The sequence below is a fragment of the Vulpes vulpes genome, chromosome 7, assembly GCF_048418805.1.
Source record: "Vulpes vulpes isolate BD-2025 chromosome 7, VulVul3, whole genome shotgun sequence".
NCBI lineage: Eukaryota > Metazoa > Chordata > Mammalia > Carnivora > Canidae > Vulpes > Vulpes vulpes.
Window position 1 is genome coordinate 19,607,868 of NC_132786.1, and position 16,193 is coordinate 19,624,060.

Genomic DNA, 16,193 nt, shown 5'->3' on the forward strand with positions numbered 1-16,193 from the left:
GAACGTTTTCTGCAACACTGTGCTTCACCTACTGGCAGGCTAAAAAATAAAAAAGTATACTTCTTAAGTGGAAGAATTTATAATTTAGTTGAGGAAACTAGAAATACAGAAATCTTGAGTGGCAGGGGATGATTATAATAGGGCTCGAGGAGGGAGGTCGCCGCAGGGAATCTCTCTGAGGCAGAAGTTCCCGGGTTCGGAAAGTCTAGGTCAGCTGAGGGCAATGGGAATCCAACCTCCAGGAGCCGTCACCCCTATCGCCATCCCCCTCCCGCCCCCACCGCAGCAAAGAAAGGGCCTTTCTTGGAGGCACTGGGGATTACTGGGGAGTAGCGGGGGGTGGTTGGGGGAGAATCTCGACCCCGACGCATTCGTAAATATTTCCAGTTCCTCTGATGTTTCCTGAACATCTTCGTGTCTCCGTTTTCCCGTGTGTGTCTCCTCTTTCCGCCCAGAGGTGCCTAATGCGGCCCAAAGACGGCGTCCCCGGGGTGCCCAAGTCCCGCGCGGGGAAGCCCGGGCGGCTGCCTCACGGGATAGAGCTGGGGTCTGGTGCCGGGCGGTGCCTGGAAGCGCGCCTCCGCGCCCGGGTCTCGGCCCCCGCTCCCCGCCTCCCGGCCCGCCGCGGGGCCGCGCACGGTGCGCCGGGGGGCGCGCACGCAGGGGGCTGGCCTGCCCGCGGCGCGGGGGAAAGTTGAGTTGGGAGAAGTTGGGAGCGGCGGGGGTGAGCCCCGAGGTGGGCACTAGGGAGTCGTCGGGAGCGCGCGAGGGCGCCGGAGAAGGGGGAGAGACCCCGAGACCTCCGGGGCACGCAGTCCAGAGCAAGCGGGTGAGCGGAGCGGTGGCGGCGGAGGAGGCCAGGGCCGCGGAGGGAGGAAGGGAGGGGGAAGGAAAGGGGGGAACTCGGGACTCGGAGCTGGGAGGGAGTGGAAGTGGAGGAAGGGGCGGAGACTGGGGCGCGGGGAAGCCAGGTCTTGGGGAGAAGGATGCGGAGGCGCGCGGGCGCGGGTCGGGAGCGGGATCCGGGGTCCGCTTGTTAGATAGAGTTCCCTAAAGCGAGGGTGCCGCGCCCCCTGCCACCAGGAGGGGGTAGTCCCTGGGAGGCGCCGCCGGCCTTCCCAATTCCTGGGCGGACTCCGGACCACACCCCTCCCCTACGACCCCCGACTCTATTCTTTAGGCCCGTCGGGGGTGTCTAGGTTGGGGGTGGGCCGGGGCCGCCGCCCCCGACCTCCGGGTTGGGAGGCGGAGCTGTGCGGGGAGGGGGTGGCGGGTCTGGTCAGGACAAGGGGTGTCGGGCAGAAGGGGGAGCCACTGGGTGGGTATGGGAAAGATGGGTCCGGAGAGTTGCATTTGACTCCGGGGGTGGGGGTGGGGGCGCTGGCTGGTCTAGGTGGGAAGCCCGGTGCTGGGTGTTGGGGGCGGCGCTGCCTCAAATCCACTTTATCCTCCTCCCTCCGCCCCACTTCGGAGAGCTGTGGAATGTGCGAGTTCACTTGGGGGATGGTTAATGCCCAAGTGGGGGTCCAGGGTGCTAATCCCTTGGGCCGGAGTGGGGAGACGCTAATCCCCCGGGCCGGTCGGGGCTGGTCCCCGGAATGTGCCCCCACCCCGGATTATCGGCACCGATGCCCTGGACAGAAGCTGCTTTGTGTTCTGGGTCGGCGGGGTCGGGTCGGTGGTGGGGTGGGGTGGGGAGTACACCGAGGGCACAGCCTGGAAGTGGGAGTGGGGCACCTGTAGGTGCCCAAGCCACCACGCACTCTTCTCAGCCAGGGGTCTCTCCCCCCTAGTGCCCCCTCTCCCCCACACCAAACGTGACCTGGCTCCAGTCCTGCTGGGGGAGGTGAAGAGCGTCAGCTGAGTTGGAGTGCTGGCCAGGAATGTGTTGCTCCGGGCTCCCCACCCTGAACTGACCCCCTAGACCTAGATCGTTTTACCCTTCACTGACCTGTCTTATCCTGGAGTTAGCCCTAAATGGGGCACCCCTGACCCCCAACAACACACTGGGGAGCTCCAGTACTTTACTTTGGAGAATCTGGAGGGCCCCGACCCCCACCCACCCACATCCGCTTCCCCCAATAGGAATGAGTACCCCGATTTCCCCGGGTCAGGTTCCTTAACTGCAACTGTTCTGCTTCCCCACCACACACACAGTGCCCTCCTGAGACACCCCTACAGTCACAGTCAGGAGGGAGCCCTGCCACTCAGATTTTCCTGGCCTGGGGCTTCGAGAGGGGAGGAGAGGGGAGGGGAGGGATCGGTACTGCCCCTTTGCCCACCCTCTTCCCACTCGTCACGTGCCCCTCCCCCATTATAAAGGTCTGTCCTGCCAGTGCCGGCGTCTCCCTCCCTCCCACTGAGTGAGTGGAGCTGGGCTCCTGCCCCTCCCCCAGGGAGCCTCCTTCATCAGGCAAGGGGGCCCCTCTGGTGTCTCCTCCCAGCCCTGGCTCTGCTTCGCCTGCCACCCCTGGGCTGGCTGTTAGGGGCTCTCTCCAGTCTCTCCCTTCCTTCCTCCCAACTCTGCTCCACGGGGTGTCTCCGTCTCCCCAGGACACCCCTCTCTTGTTCAGCCCACCTCGGGTGCTACTGTTTCTGGCTCAGCCTGTCCTTTCCTTCCCTCCTCCTCCATTCCTTACCCTGATTTCTGCTGCTTTCTCTGTGCATTTGGGCCTTGACTCCTGCTCCCCCCACCCTGTTTCTGCAGCCTCTCCCACCTTTTCTTGTCTCACTTGGCCCTCCATGGCCTCCTCTGCCCCCTCCTCTAGTCCTCTTCTCTCTGTTTTCTCTTTTCTTCTATAAATAACTTTTTTCTCTGCTCTCCGGCCTTAAGGGCCACCCTAAAGTACTTCATAGCCCAGAGGTCCCTAGCAGCAGGGAGACCCCTGGGTGGCCACTGGCGGGAAGTTCCTGAGGCGTGGTGGGGCTGAGCCAGGTCGGGGGCCCTTGTGCTTGGTGGCCTGCTCTTACATGATCGGGCCTCTCCCCCCCACCCCCATCCCGCCCAGGTTATGCCGCCGCCTTGTTGTCCTGAAAGCCGCAGGGACAGTGAGAAGGGCTAAGATTTGGCCATGAGCAGCGCCCCCCGGCGCCCCGCCTCGGGCGCAGATTCTTTCTGTACTGTGAGTATTGACGTCTGGGTTGGCCTCCCTGCTGCCCCTCCCACCCCACAGGTGCTCTGGCGGAGGGTCCAGGTCAGACTGGAGTGTGTGTGTGTGTGTGTGTGTGTGTGTGTGCGTGTGCGTGTGTGCGCGGGCTCGGGAGGAAGGGGAACCTCTGGGGATGGGTACTGCTAGCTTCCACACACACACACACACCTTGTCTGGGTCTGGGAGTCTGGGATGGGTATTGGGGTGGTCAGGCCACTTCCAGTCCTGTGGAGGAGTTGAGGCCCTTTCCTAAAGACCCGGGGGTGGGGGGTAGGGGGTTCTTTATCCTCAGAGAGAGAGGAACGTGGGGGACCCTGGGTCTCAAACCCAGTCACCCCTTCTGACCCAGCCTTAAAGGCAGCAGCGTCCTCCCACAGTGGTTCTGGGCAGTTTGCTTGCTGTACCGCCCACCCCTGGCCCCACGTGCCACCTAGGTCCGCCCAGTGTGCCACCTAGGTCCGCCCAGCGCGGCCCCACGTGGCCCCCTCCTGATTTTACTGGGGAGTGTAATGATTAACCCCAAGTGCCATAATCAGCCCCTTATTGGCCATCTGGCCCAGCAGGGCACGTGACTGGGAAGGGGCACAGACTGGTCCCCTCCCCCTCCTTTCCGAGTCCACCCCTGCCTGCCATGGACTTCCTCCTGCGGTCTCAGGTGCGAGGGGCTCTCACTCCCCCTGCCCCCACCCTGGCTAGCTCCCCCGTCCTCACTCGCTTCAGCCGCCTCCTGCCGCCTTCCTCCCGCTGCTCATTCTGGTGAGAGTGGAGCCCGAGCTGGGGAGCGGGCCAGAGCTGCTGGGAAGGGCAGGGGGGTGCCGGGAAGCCAGCCCCCTGACTCCTATATCTTGTGTCCAGTACTCCCGCCCCTCCCTGCTGTTCCTGTCCCCACCTCGGTGTCTCCCCAGGACCTGACTTAGCCCTCCTCTTCTTGCTCTTCCTTGCTCTGGCCACTGGCCCCGGCACGGAGGGGGGGCTCTGTACATCGCCCTTGGAGATCCCGATGCCCTTGAGGTCCAGAAGCTCATGAGCAAATATTTGGTGGTGCCCGGAGCTGAGAGTGGCAGGGGTGGTGGGGGCTGGACGAAGCTGTGGCTAGGTGGCAGGCTGCTCAGCTAGGCTGAGCTCTCCTCCAAAGCGCCACCACCGCCACCACTGGCCACCACTGCAGTCGGCGCTCCTCTCCTGCAGTATGACTCAGGTGGGGGGGGCGGGGCCAGGGAGCGCCCTAGGGGCCCTGGCTTGGTGGGGTGCTGCAGTGGTGGGGGGGGTTGGGGGGGCGTTCCTGAAAAGGCAAAGTGCTGCCTTCCCATCCAGGGGTTAGCTTTCAGAGTCTAGCTTGGTTGGCTCGGGCGCCTCCAGAAGTTACTTTTCAGGCTGGATAGTTGTCCTCCAGCCAGAGGGGATTGGTTCACCATCGACCATATGAATGGGCCAGTTCACACATCTTACCTCAGGGCTGGAGACACAGGATTTCTCCTGAGATTTTCCACCTGCCCTAGAATTGACCAGAACGGGCACAGCTGGGGTTCAGATGCCCTGGAACCTAGGGGGAGGCTGCCCAGGACATGGCGGGGTCTGGGTCCCTGGCATTTGAGGGGAAGGCTGCTGGGGGCATCCTGGATCTCCAGCACTGCACAGGGTGGGGTCTCAGGAGACAACTCTGGATGAGCCCCTGTGTGTTCTCTCCACCCCTCCTCCCCCACAGCCGGAGCCAGAGAGCTTGGGCCCGGCAGCGCCTGGGTTCCCTGAACAGGAGGACGATGAACTTCACCGCACTCTGGGTGTGGAGCGGTTTGAGGAGATCCTGCAGGAGGCTGGGTCTCGAGGCGGAGAGGAGCCAGGCCGCAGCTATGGGGAGGAAGACTTTGAATGTGAGGGGGTGATGGGAGGGGGAGGCAGGGGCGCCTAGGCTCGACTGTCCAGCAAGGAGAGGGCTGAGGGGCTCGTGGGAGGGGCTGGGGGCTGGGATGGCAGGGGAAGGATGCTCTGCCTGCCTGCAGCAGACCCCCTCCTCCCTGCAGATCACCGCCAGTCCTCCCACCACATCCATCACCCACTGTCCACTCACCTGCCTCCGGACACCCGCCGCCGCAAGACACCCCAGGGCCCAGGACGGAAGCCTCGCCGGCGCCCCGGGGCCTCCCCCACCGGGGAGACCCCCACCATCGAGGAGGGGGAGGAAGATGAGGAGGAGGCCAGTGAAGCTGAGGGGACCCGAGCACTTAGCCAGCCGACCCCGGCCTCCACACCCTCTTCGGTGCAGGTGAGTTGGGGCTGGGCTCCTGGGGGGCATCTTTGGGGTACTTGGCCTGGCCTCACCTGCGCCCGTGGGTTCCTGTTCCAGTTCTTTCTCCAGGAGGATGAAGGTGCTGACCGGAAGGGAGGGAGGACCAGTCCATCTCCTCCACCGCTGCCCCACCAGGAGGCGGCTCCCCATGCCAGCAAAGGCGCCCAGACAGGGTATGTGTCTCCCAGATGGAGACTTCCCCTACCGGCATCTGCAACATGATAAGGGGGAAATGCATGAGCCTTGGGATCCTCGATTGGGGTTCAAATCCCAGCCCTGCCCCTTTGGGCAAGGACAACCTGTCTGAGCCTCAGCCTTCCCGTGTGTAAACCAAGGAGAATAGAACCTTTCTCACACGGTGGTTGCAAGGGTTAAAGAGTGGTGTACATGAAGGTTTAAGTATGGGTTACCCTGGCACAGGACAGGGTACAGTCTAAGCACCCCACCTGCGACTTCAGGGGGAGTGGGGTCAAGCACCGGATCAGGGATGGGACAGGTACTGTCTAAATGCCTGCCTCGGGCCCTGAAGGTATGAGAAGAATAGGAGACCCCCCGCTTTGGCTCTTGGGGAACTGCCCTGGGAAATGGCATCGGGAAAGTCACTGTGCTAAAGGGCAGCTGTGGGCACAATATCAGTATCTGTGGGGCACTGGAGTTTGGGAGTGTTAGCCAGAGGAGGCTTCTTGGAGGAAATCACTTTGAACTGGGTCTCAAGGTCACTACTATCGTGGACCTGTTGTTTTCTGGGTGCCAGGCAGCGTGAAGGGCTGCAGGAAGGGAAGGGCATGCTGCATGACTCGCTGGGGAGACAGGCCGTGCAGGTGGCACTGAGCCCACAGTGGCCATCTGCATGGGGGCATGTGCTGGCAGGCAGCCCGATGCCCAGGGGCAGGTGGAGGAATAGTGGGGAGAGTGTGGCATTGGAAGAGTGTGTCAGATTTGTGGGCAGAGGTGCCGGCGGCACCAGGAGACCCAAGGTGGGTGTAGAGGAAGAAAGCCTGATGAGAGGGACTCATCGTGGAAGGGGACACAAGCTTGGAGCTGTGGGAGAATGGTGTGGCAGGGACTGGGCACTGTGGCAAGAGAGAAAGAGACGGCCTGGTTTGGGGATAGGACCAGAAGTTGGTATCTGTATGGACTAATTCACGTTCTTGTGACCATGAGGGACCCATCTCTACTTCTAAAGACCTATTTTTACCTACTTTACTCCATGGGGTTAGGAACTTGGGACCTGTGACCCTCTTGAGCCCATGGTGAGGGGTGTGCTTAGGGGAGGAAGGAGGCCTTGCACTGGCTGCTTTTACAGATGTCACCTGCCCCCACACCCCAGGAGGCAGGCTGAGGAGTTGGTGTTGGGAGGGAGCCTGTGTGATGGCTCTGGCGGCATGGCCGGGAAAGGGCCGAGCCAGATCTCGGCGCTGCATGTGCTTGTGGGAGGCTCGGTGTTTCACATCCACACCTACCAAGAGTGGGGAGTAAGGAGGGTGGGGTCCAGTTGGGGTCCCCTCCCCGGGTCCTCCCTGCATGTCTGCTCTGTCTGTCCAGAGCCCCGGTGGAAGAGGTGGTGGCTGCGGCCAGTGGCGCCGCAGGAGGTGATGATGGGGGAGCATCGGCGCGTCCTCTGACCAAAGCACAGCCCGGGCACCGGAGCTACAACCTGCAGGAGAGGAGGCGCATCGGGAGCATGACGGGGGCCGAGCAGGCACTGCTGCCCCGCGTCCCCACAGACGAGAGCGAGGCCCAGACATTGGCCACCGCTGACCTAGACCTCATGAAGAGTGAGTGCTGGTTGGGCTGATCCCGGTGCTGGGGGCGGGGACAGGAGTAAGAGGAAGGGGGAGCCTGACCCTGTGCCCCTGCCTCCTCCAGGTCACCGGTTTGAGGACGTTCCTGGAGTGCGGCGGCACTTGGTGCGGAAGAATGCCAAAGGTTCTGGACAGGGTGGCCGGGAAGGGCGAGAGCCTGGCCCCACGCCTCGGACCCGGCCCCGGGCCCCTCACAAGCCCCACGAGGTACTCTTCTCCACTTCATGCTCTTCCTTATCACCCCACAGGCTCCCCCCCCCCCCCCCCACATACTCCCCAGCAGCGATCTCGAACACCAGGACCACCATCTGTGGTTGTGAAGGTTGTACACTGCACAAGAATCCTTGTCATTGTTGATTTGGGCTTTAGGAGTTCGATTCACATCTTCAACACTGTTGATTTTTCTTTTCTTTTTTTTTTTTTTTTTAAGATTTTTATTTATTTATTCATGAGAAACACAGGCAGAGACACAGGCAGAGAGAGAAGCAGGCTCCATGCAGGAAGTCCGATGTGGGACTCGATCCTGGGACTCTAGGATCATGCCCTGAGCCAAATGGAGGCACTCAACCGTTGAGCCACCCACGCGTCCCGACACTGTTAATTTCTATACTGTGGCCATTTTTTGGCAGCTGGCAGTGAGGAGCTTGAGGACCTTTTGGGCTAGAGGTGGCTCTGTAGAGCAGTACTCTTCACCTTTCAGAATCCCCTCAACTGTGCTCATTTGATCATCCCACAGCCATAAATCAGGGGCAGTGATTGACCAAGATAACTCAGTTCCTTAGCTACACCACCCATCTAAGACTCCAGGGCTCTGGTTCTTAGCCCCACCCCTTGCAGTGGATTGTGTTTTACCTTATTGAGGTCTAACAACATACAGTGAAGCACAGTGGGGCCAGGCGTATAGCTTGGTGACTTCTCCCACATGCAAACACCTGGCCAACCCTGCCTGGACACAGAACGCTTTGTACTCTGTTCCTTTGCATCTCTCCTCAGCACCATCAGCTGTGATTACTCTTCTCTGTGCTTCAGTCCTGTCAGTTCCTTTTTATTTTTATTTTTTTAAGATTTATTACTCATTTATTTATGAGAAACACAGAGAGGGAGGCAGAGACATAGGCAGAGGGAGAAGCAGACTCCCTCTGGGGAACCCGAAGCAAGACTCAATCCCAGGACCCTGGGATCACAACCTGAGCTGAAAGCAGACACTCAACCACTGAGCCATCCAGGCACCCCTGTCTGTCGGTTCTTGAACACATATACATGGAAGCATACAATGTTCCAGTGTGCACATGTGTGTGTACGTGCCTGTGTGCATGCGTGCACATGTGCGGTGACCATTCATCCAGCACTTACTATGTCATGTACTGTGTGCTGTTGCATGTGTTTTATTTTATTTATTTATTTAAAATTTTATTTATTTACTCATGAGAGACACAGAGAGAGAGAGAGGGAGAGACAGAGAGAGAGAGGCAGAGACACAGGGAGACGGAGAAGCAGGCTCTATGCAGGGAGCCTGATATGGGACTCGATCCCAGGACTCCAGTATCATACCCTGGGCTGAAGGCAGGCGCTTAACTGCTGAGCCACCCAGGCATCCCTGTTGCGTGTGTTTTAATCCCCATAATGAGACTTTGAGGTGGGGATTGTTGCTCCCATTTTACAGATGAGGCAAGTAGAGTGTGGGACCAGTTAAGATCTTGCTAGGCTCTGTATCCGGTGCTGTGCCAGGTCACAGACCTGCCCTGGCGCTGGCTGTCTAGGGGAGCAGTCCCTGGGCCCCTCGGGCTCTGACCTTGCTGTGTCCTCTTGTCTTCTACCACAAGGTGTTTGTGGAGCTGAATGAGCTGCTGCTGGACAGAAACCAGGAGCCTCAGTGGCGGGAGACTGCCCGCTGGATCAAGTTTGAGGAGGACGTGGAGGAGGAGACAGAGCGCTGGGGGAAGCCCCACGTGGCGTCCCTGTCCTTCCGCAGCCTCTTGGAGCTCCGCCGGACCCTGGCCCATGGTAACGTGCCTTGCCCTCTGAGGACCAACCCCCCTCAGCAGCACGGTGTATGATGTTCCCAGGAGAGTCCAGGAGGGAGTCTCCTCTTTCTTTCTGTGATGTCATATAGCCAGTCGCTTTCAGGCTCTGTCATTGGTGATCCCAGGGCATGATTGACACTACTCTCTCTTATCTGCATTTTTAGCAAATGGCTTCTTTACGTGATGTTTTCAGATAACCAAAGCTGGTATGTTTGGGATACGTTTTTAAAGCTGACAAGTTTAGAATGTCATTGGAAACTTTTCTGAAACGATCTAATCTACAGGACTATGGGAGGTTTCTTTTTCTTTTCTTCTTTCTTTCTTTCTTCCTTTCTTTCCTTTCTTTTCTTTCTTTTCTTTCTCTTTCTTTTTTTTTTTTTTTTTTGTTTCTCTTCAAGATTTTATTTTTTTTAAGTCCTCTCTACACCCAGCATGGGGCTCGAACTCACAACCCTGAGATCAGGAGTGGCATGCTCTCCTGCCTGTGCCTGCCAGGCATTCCTAGGGCTATGTAAACTTCACCAAATGTCCAAGATGCAAGACTCCCGAGGCCTCTGATATTTTCTGCTCTGTGTGGGTTTCCTCCTTCCTTTGGGAAAGTCACTCCCAGTTGCTGTCAGGAGGCGTATTTCTAAACAGCGAGGACTCAGAAACCTGCTGTCAGACTAATTTCAAAACCAGAAGTAAATAGGCTCTGAGGAAGGCTCATAGGCTTTGGGCAAGGTGCCAACATACAGGTGCTTTATCGTTGGGCTTTGTGATCTCTGTGTTGGCTGCTCAGGGGCCCTTGGTTTTGTTCGTTGTCACACCCATTTTTGTTGAAACGGCTCTGTTCGTTGTCTAGTTCTGTGTTCCTACAAGTTGACCTCGACAGAAAGGTGACCTCGTCACTTTTGAAAGGACTTTCATCTCTGTATAAAATAGTCATTCAGAGCAGCGGCCAGTAGAAAGATCTGGAAATTGTTCCATGAGAGGAACCCAGGATGGAGGGTGACATCGTCAGATGGCTCTAGGCCACAGATGGGCTGTGCCATACTCAGAGGGCAGAATCAGGACCTTGGAGTGGCTATTAGGGAATGCAGCATATGGCTCTTTGGAAGAGACTTCTGGGAGGCTCTGCCTCAGTGGCCTCCGCTAAGCCCCACCACATTCCTATGGGACAGAAAGAGTTGGAAGGAACAGGTCAGAGATGTGATGGGGCTTGCAGCCTGAACCCTGCTCCCTGATTTCTGGGCCAGTGCTGCAAACCCGGACCATACTTACCTGGCTGCCCCCTCATCCCCAGATCTCTCTCCCACCCGGCCCTTGCTTCTTCCCTGGGGATGAGGGCCTGTGCATGCCATCCTTATTCCAGGGGCCGTGCTTTTGGACCTGGACCAGCAGACCCTGCCTGGGGTGGCCCACCAAGTGGTGGAGCAGATGGTCATCTCTGACCAAATCAAGGCTGAGGACAGAGCCAATGTGTTGCGGGCCCTGCTACTGAAACACAGGTGAGGCCCCAGTTGCTGCCACCGCCTGCCCACCCACTCCTGGCCCCCGCCCCTGCCTTCCTTCCCTCATCGCCCTCTGCTCTTCCAGCCACCCAAGCGATGAGAAAGACTTCTCCTTCCCTCGAAACATCTCAGCTGGCTCCCTGGGCTCCCTGCTAGGGCACCATCATGGCCAGGGGCCTGAGAGTGACCCTCATGTCACCGAGCCTCTCATTGGAGGTGTTCCTGAGACTCGGCTAGATGTGGAGCGAGAGGTGAGGGCAGGAGGGTGGCCCTGCCTCGTTCAGATCCCAGCTGCCACCACTGGCTGCTGGGCTGTGAATATGGGGGCACCGGGCCGGGCTGAGCTGTGCTCCTCTGCACCCCCAGCGGGAGTTGCCCCCTCCGGCCCCACCAGCCGGCATCACTCGCTCCAAGTCCAAGCATGAACTAAAGCTCCTGGAGAAGATCCCCGAGAACGCCGAGGCCACAGTGGTCCTTGTGGGTATGTGGGCGAGCCTTGTGGGTGGGAGGCTGTGACCTGATGGGTGCCCCCGGAGGCTGGGGTCCGCGCCCTCCCTCAGCCCCTGACAGCGCTGTGTCCCCAGGCTGCGTGGAGTTCCTCTCCCGCCCTACCATGGCCTTTGTGCGGCTGCGAGAGGCGGTGGAGCTAGACGCCGTGCTGGAGGTGCCCGTGCCCGTGCGCTTCCTCTTCCTGCTTCTGGGCCCGAGCAGCGCCAACATGGACTACCATGAAATTGGCCGCTCCATCTCCACCCTCATGTCTGACAAGGTCAGGCCCGCCCCTGCCCCCACCGGGCTCCCTCTTCCCTGCCCCTGTGGCCTCACTCAGTTCTGCCCCGGGACCCCAGCCCTCGCCCCGCGCCCTCACCAGCCCCAGGCCTGCTTTGGCAGCAATTCCATGAGGCAGCCTACCTGGCAGACGAGAGGGAGGACCTGCTGACTGCCATCAACGCCTTCCTGGACTGCAGCGTGGTGCTGCCGCCCTCCGAAGTGCAGGGCGAGGAGCTGTTGCGGTCTGTTGCTCACTTCCAACGCCAGATGCTCAAGAAGCGGGAGGAGCAGGGCCGGCTGTTGCCCCCTGGGGCTGGACTGGAGCCCAAGTCAGCACAAGATAAGGGTACGGGCCAGTACAGGCCCGGGGCGGGGACAGGGCTGCTTGTGGGGGCGCGGCGGCTTGGGGCACATAGAGGGGCCGTGGTGGGCGCCCTGACGGAGGCCTGGGTTGCAGCGCTCCTGCAGATGGTAGAGGTGGCAGGTGCAGTTGAAGATGATCCCCTCCGGCGGACGGGCCGGCCCTTTGGGGGCCTCATCCGAGATGTGCGGCGCCGCTATCCCCACTACCTGAGTGACTTCCGAGATGCCCTTGACCCCCAGTGCCTGGCTGCTGTCATCTTCATCTACTTCGCGGCCCTGTCTCCTGCCATCACTTTCGGGGGGCTGCTGGGTAAGAGGCGGCTTCGCGGGGGCAGCGGGGGGTGGGCAGGGCAAGCACAGGTCCCTGGCTGACAGCTCTTGAGCCACTCTGCTTCCTGCCACCCCAGGAGAGAAGACTCAGGACCTGATTGGGGTGTCGGAGCTGATCATGTCCACAGCGCTCCAGGGTGTGGTCTTCTGCCTGCTGGGGGCCCAGCCGCTGCTGGTGATTGGCTTCTCTGGGCCCCTGCTGGTCTTCGAGGAGGCCTTCTTCTCGGTAAGGGCCCATGGGCTAGGTGGGGGCTGGCTCTTCCTGTTCCACTCCAGCCGCCCCTCCTGCTCCCCAAACATGCCCACTTTGCTAGCCCCGGGGCTCTGGGACCTGACTGGACGCCTCCCCAGTTCTGCAGCAGCAACAACCTAGAGTACCTGGTGGGCCGCGTGTGGATCGGCTTCTGGCTGGTGCTCTTGGCCCTGCTCATGGTGGCCCTGGAGGGGAGCTTCCTGGTGCGCTTTGTCTCCCGTTTCACCCAGGAGATCTTTGCTTTCCTCATCTCCCTCATTTTCATCTATGAGACGTTCTACAAGTTGATTAAGGTAAGCAGGCCCTGCCGAGAGCTGGGTTGCAGGGGTGAGACCTCGGGATGGGAGGGAGCCGGGGCACCTTCTGCACCTCTCTCGCTCTCACTTCAGGGTATCAGGTCCGGGCTAGCCCAGAGCTCCCCTGGGCTGGTGGTTCCTCCTGGCCCCTCACCACTTTCCCTGTCACTGACACCTGAACCAGGACTTCAGGTCAATCTTAACAAGTTACATGTTTGTCATAACAAAGGTAACAGGTCCTTTTGCTAAAGTGGCACATGGTCCAGAAGTGCCAAAGAGGAAGGCCCCCGAGGTGACACCCATAGTCACAGTCTGGGCCTCAGAGCTGTGCCTGTGTCAGCCTAAGAAGACTTGCCCCGAGTCCTCTGCGATGTGTCCTGCCTGTCCAGGCCTGGCTGCAACTGGACACCCCCAGCTGCCTGAATCCCCAGTTTCTCCTTTCTCCCATCAGGTCACTTTAGTCATTTTTTTGTTATACGAGACAAGCCCCTTAAGGCCAGACCCACCATCTCCTATGCTGCCTGCCCCACTCAACCTACATCCAAGCCCAGAAATCTCACCAGTTTAGCTGATGGAGCCCTTTGTCCTCTCCCTAGATCTTCCAGGAACATCCGCTGCATGGCTGTTCTGTCTCCAATGGCTCTGAGGCACACGGTGACAACGACACATGGCATGGGGCAGGAGCCACGCTGGTGCCAGGGAACGGGAGCTCGCCTGGGCCAGTGGGGCAGGGGAGGCCCCGGGGCCAACCCAACACAGCCCTGCTGTCACTGGTGCTCATGGCGGGCACCTTCTTTATCGCTTTTTTCCTACGCAAATTCAAGAATAGCCGGTTCTTCCCTGGCCGGGTGTGTGGGCTGACGTGCCGGAGTGGAAGAGGGGAGGGGACCAGGAAGGGTGACTTAGTTGGGGCCTGAGAGGGGGCCGGGGACCTCTGAGCATGGTGCTTGCCCACAGGTGCGGCGGGTGATCGGGGACTTTGGGGTGCCCATCGCGATCCTCATCATGGTGCTTGTGGATTATAGTATTGAGGATACCTACACCCAGGTGAGGCAGAGCACACGCAGCAGTCAGGAGATGCTGCCTGGCATGGGGCTCTGGCTGGTGCCCGCCAGCCCAGCCCCAGAGCTGCCTCTCAATTGGGCAGACACCAGGCCTCCTCCACTGCATGCCCTCAGCATTCGCCCTGCCTAGTGCCCCTCAGGTCTCTCCCTCCAGTGTTCACTGGCCCCCCGGCTCTCTCCCATCTATCCTGCAGAAGCTGAGCGTGCCCAGTGGATTCTCCGTGACAGCCCCAGAAAAGCGGGGCTGGGTCATCAACCCGCTGGGGGAGAATAGCTCCTTCCCCGTGTGGATGATGGTTGCCAGCCTGCTGCCGGCCATTTTGGTTTTCATCCTGATCTTCATGGAGACGCAGATCACCACGTGAGTAGTCCCTGCCGAAGGGGGTTGTTTGTGGAATGGCTGAAACCCCAGCCAGGGCCAGGCAAGGAGATAGGGTGCACTGGGTAAGGGGGACCCAGGATGCCAGGCTGGCCCCTAGAATTTCCTTCTCTAAAGATTTTTTTCTTTATTTGAGAGAACTCAAGGTGGAGGGGCAGGAGGCGGGCGGAGAGGGGGAGAGAATCTCAAGCAGACTCCGAGCTAAGCACAGAGCCTGATGTGGGGCTCCATCTCATGACCCTGTGATCAAATGAAGAGTCATTTGATATTTAACTGACTGCACCACCCAGGCGCCCCCAGAATTCCTTCCATAGGCAGTAGAAGATTCCTCTGACATTTGTTGGGATGGGCACAGTACGGGCTGGAAGTGGTCCTGAATGGCAAGGAGGGCAGCGTGGAGAGGGCTTAGCTCCGTGATGGAATGCTCGTCCTGACGGAATGGGCAGGTTCCAAAAACAGACGGAGGCTCCTGGCTGGGTGCTCTGGAAAGACATGATTGTGCCAAGCTGGCCCCAGGGCCCTGGGCATCAGCGAGTGCCCATCCCCACTCAGGCTGATCATCTCCAAGAAGGAGCGCATGCTGCAGAAGGGTTCTGGCTTCCACCTGGACCTCCTGCTTATCGTGGCCATGGGCGGCATCTGTGCCCTCTTTGGCCTGCCCTGGTTGGCTGCTGCCACCGTCCGCTCCGTCACTCATGCCAACGCACTCACCGTCATGAGCAAGGCTGTGGCACCTGGGGACAAGCCCAAGATCCAGGAGGTCAAGGAGCAGCGGGTAACGGGGCTGCTGGTTGCCCTGCTTGTGGGTACGTTGAGCTCTTGCTTCAGCCTTCCCCAGGCGGTCTCTGAGGCGGGGAGCCCTGGGGCCACGTGCTTCTTTCTCTCCTCCCCCAGGTCTCTCCATGGTTATTGGGGACCTGCTCCGGCAGATCCCCTTGGCTGTGCTCTTTGGTATTTTTCTGTACATGGGAGTTACCTCCCTTAATGGGATCCAGTTCTACGAGCGGCTGCACCTGCTGCTCATGCCACCCAAACACCACCCAGATGTAACCTATGTCAAGAAGGTAAGACCTCACTAGAAAGAGCCCCGTGCCTCTGCCCCCAACACCTGGTCTGTGGGGCTCACTCTCCGGCCCCCCCATCTGCTCACTGTGTTCAGCCACCGGTTAGTCTGCAGACCCAGCTCTGGTAAGCCCCTCAAAGGCATAGCCACCACCACTGCCACCCCCATGGAGGGAGAAAGGGCTGTCTGTCTTCTGGAGGTGGCAGGCCCAGATGGCCCTCCAAGGGACCAGGGAGAAGCCTCGGCTCACCTGTCTTGTCCCCTCCCAGGTTCGGACCCTCCGAATGCACCTGTTCACAGCCCTGCAGCTGCTCTGCTTGGCCCTGCTCTGGGCGGTCATGTCCACAGCTGCCTCCCTGGCCTTCCCCTTCATCCTCATCCTTACGGTGCCCCTCCGCATGGTGGTGCTCACCCGCATCTTCACCGAGAGAGAGATGAAATGTGTAAGGCCTCCTGCTCCTTCCCCCCCAGCCCTGCTGCCCACTCCCCACCCCACCCCACCCCTCACCCCCACCCCACCCCCACCCTGGGGTCCCCACCCAGGTTGAGGTCAGGATCAACTAACTCCCTCCACCCCCACAGCTGGATGCTAATGAGGCGGAGCCAGTGTTCGATGAGCGGGAGGGTGTGGACGAGTACAATGAGATGCCCATGCCTGTGTAGTTGCTGCCTGGACCCACAGCCAAGGGACGGATGGATAGAGGGATCAGGGGCTGGGGTGTTCTCCCCCTCCCCTCCCTCATTTTTATTTAAGTGAATAATTTAAAGTCTCCTTACCATCCCCACCCCCCCACAGTAAAGTGCTTCGGCCCCCACCTATCCTGGCCTTCTGTGTCTGTATGGGGAGGGAGCATGGATTGGCAGGTGGGCGGGGGGGGGGGGGGGGGGGCGGGGGGGGGGCAACCCGCTCCCTGTC

General features: G+C 59.8%; 1 protein-coding gene across 3 annotated transcripts; it reads left to right on the forward strand.

Moving 5' to 3' along the window:
• Positions 1 to 621: 621 nt before the first annotated feature.
• SLC4A2 (solute carrier family 4 member 2) lies at positions 622 to 16,096 on the forward strand. 3 transcript variants are annotated; one of them, XM_072763134.1, is made up of 24 exons: positions 647 to 829; positions 3,009 to 3,122; positions 3,713 to 3,804; positions 4,855 to 5,020; positions 5,171 to 5,412; positions 5,494 to 5,609; positions 6,982 to 7,214; positions 7,306 to 7,448; positions 9,065 to 9,245; positions 10,620 to 10,755; positions 10,844 to 11,009; positions 11,125 to 11,239; positions 11,343 to 11,527; positions 11,650 to 11,875; positions 11,987 to 12,202; positions 12,300 to 12,448; positions 12,574 to 12,768; positions 13,368 to 13,619; positions 13,729 to 13,818; positions 14,030 to 14,196; positions 14,767 to 15,020; positions 15,109 to 15,278; positions 15,547 to 15,720; positions 15,860 to 16,096. In XM_072763134.1, the coding sequence occupies exons 3-24, from the start codon at positions 3,781 to 3,783 to the stop codon at positions 15,938 to 15,940; spliced, it is 3,681 nt and encodes a 1,226-aa protein (XP_072619235.1). In that variant the 5' UTR covers positions 647 to 829; positions 3,009 to 3,122; positions 3,713 to 3,780; the 3' UTR covers positions 15,941 to 16,096. The 3 variants fall into 3 exon arrangements, with proteins under 3 accessions (XP_025849573.2, XP_072619235.1, XP_072619236.1); XM_025993788.2 differs by lacking the exon at positions 3,713 to 3,804 and having other exon boundaries at positions 622 to 829; XM_072763135.1 differs by lacking the exons at positions 647 to 829; positions 3,009 to 3,122; positions 3,713 to 3,804 and adding an exon at positions 4,005 to 4,347.
• The last annotated feature ends 97 nt before the right edge of the window (positions 16,097 to 16,193 follow it).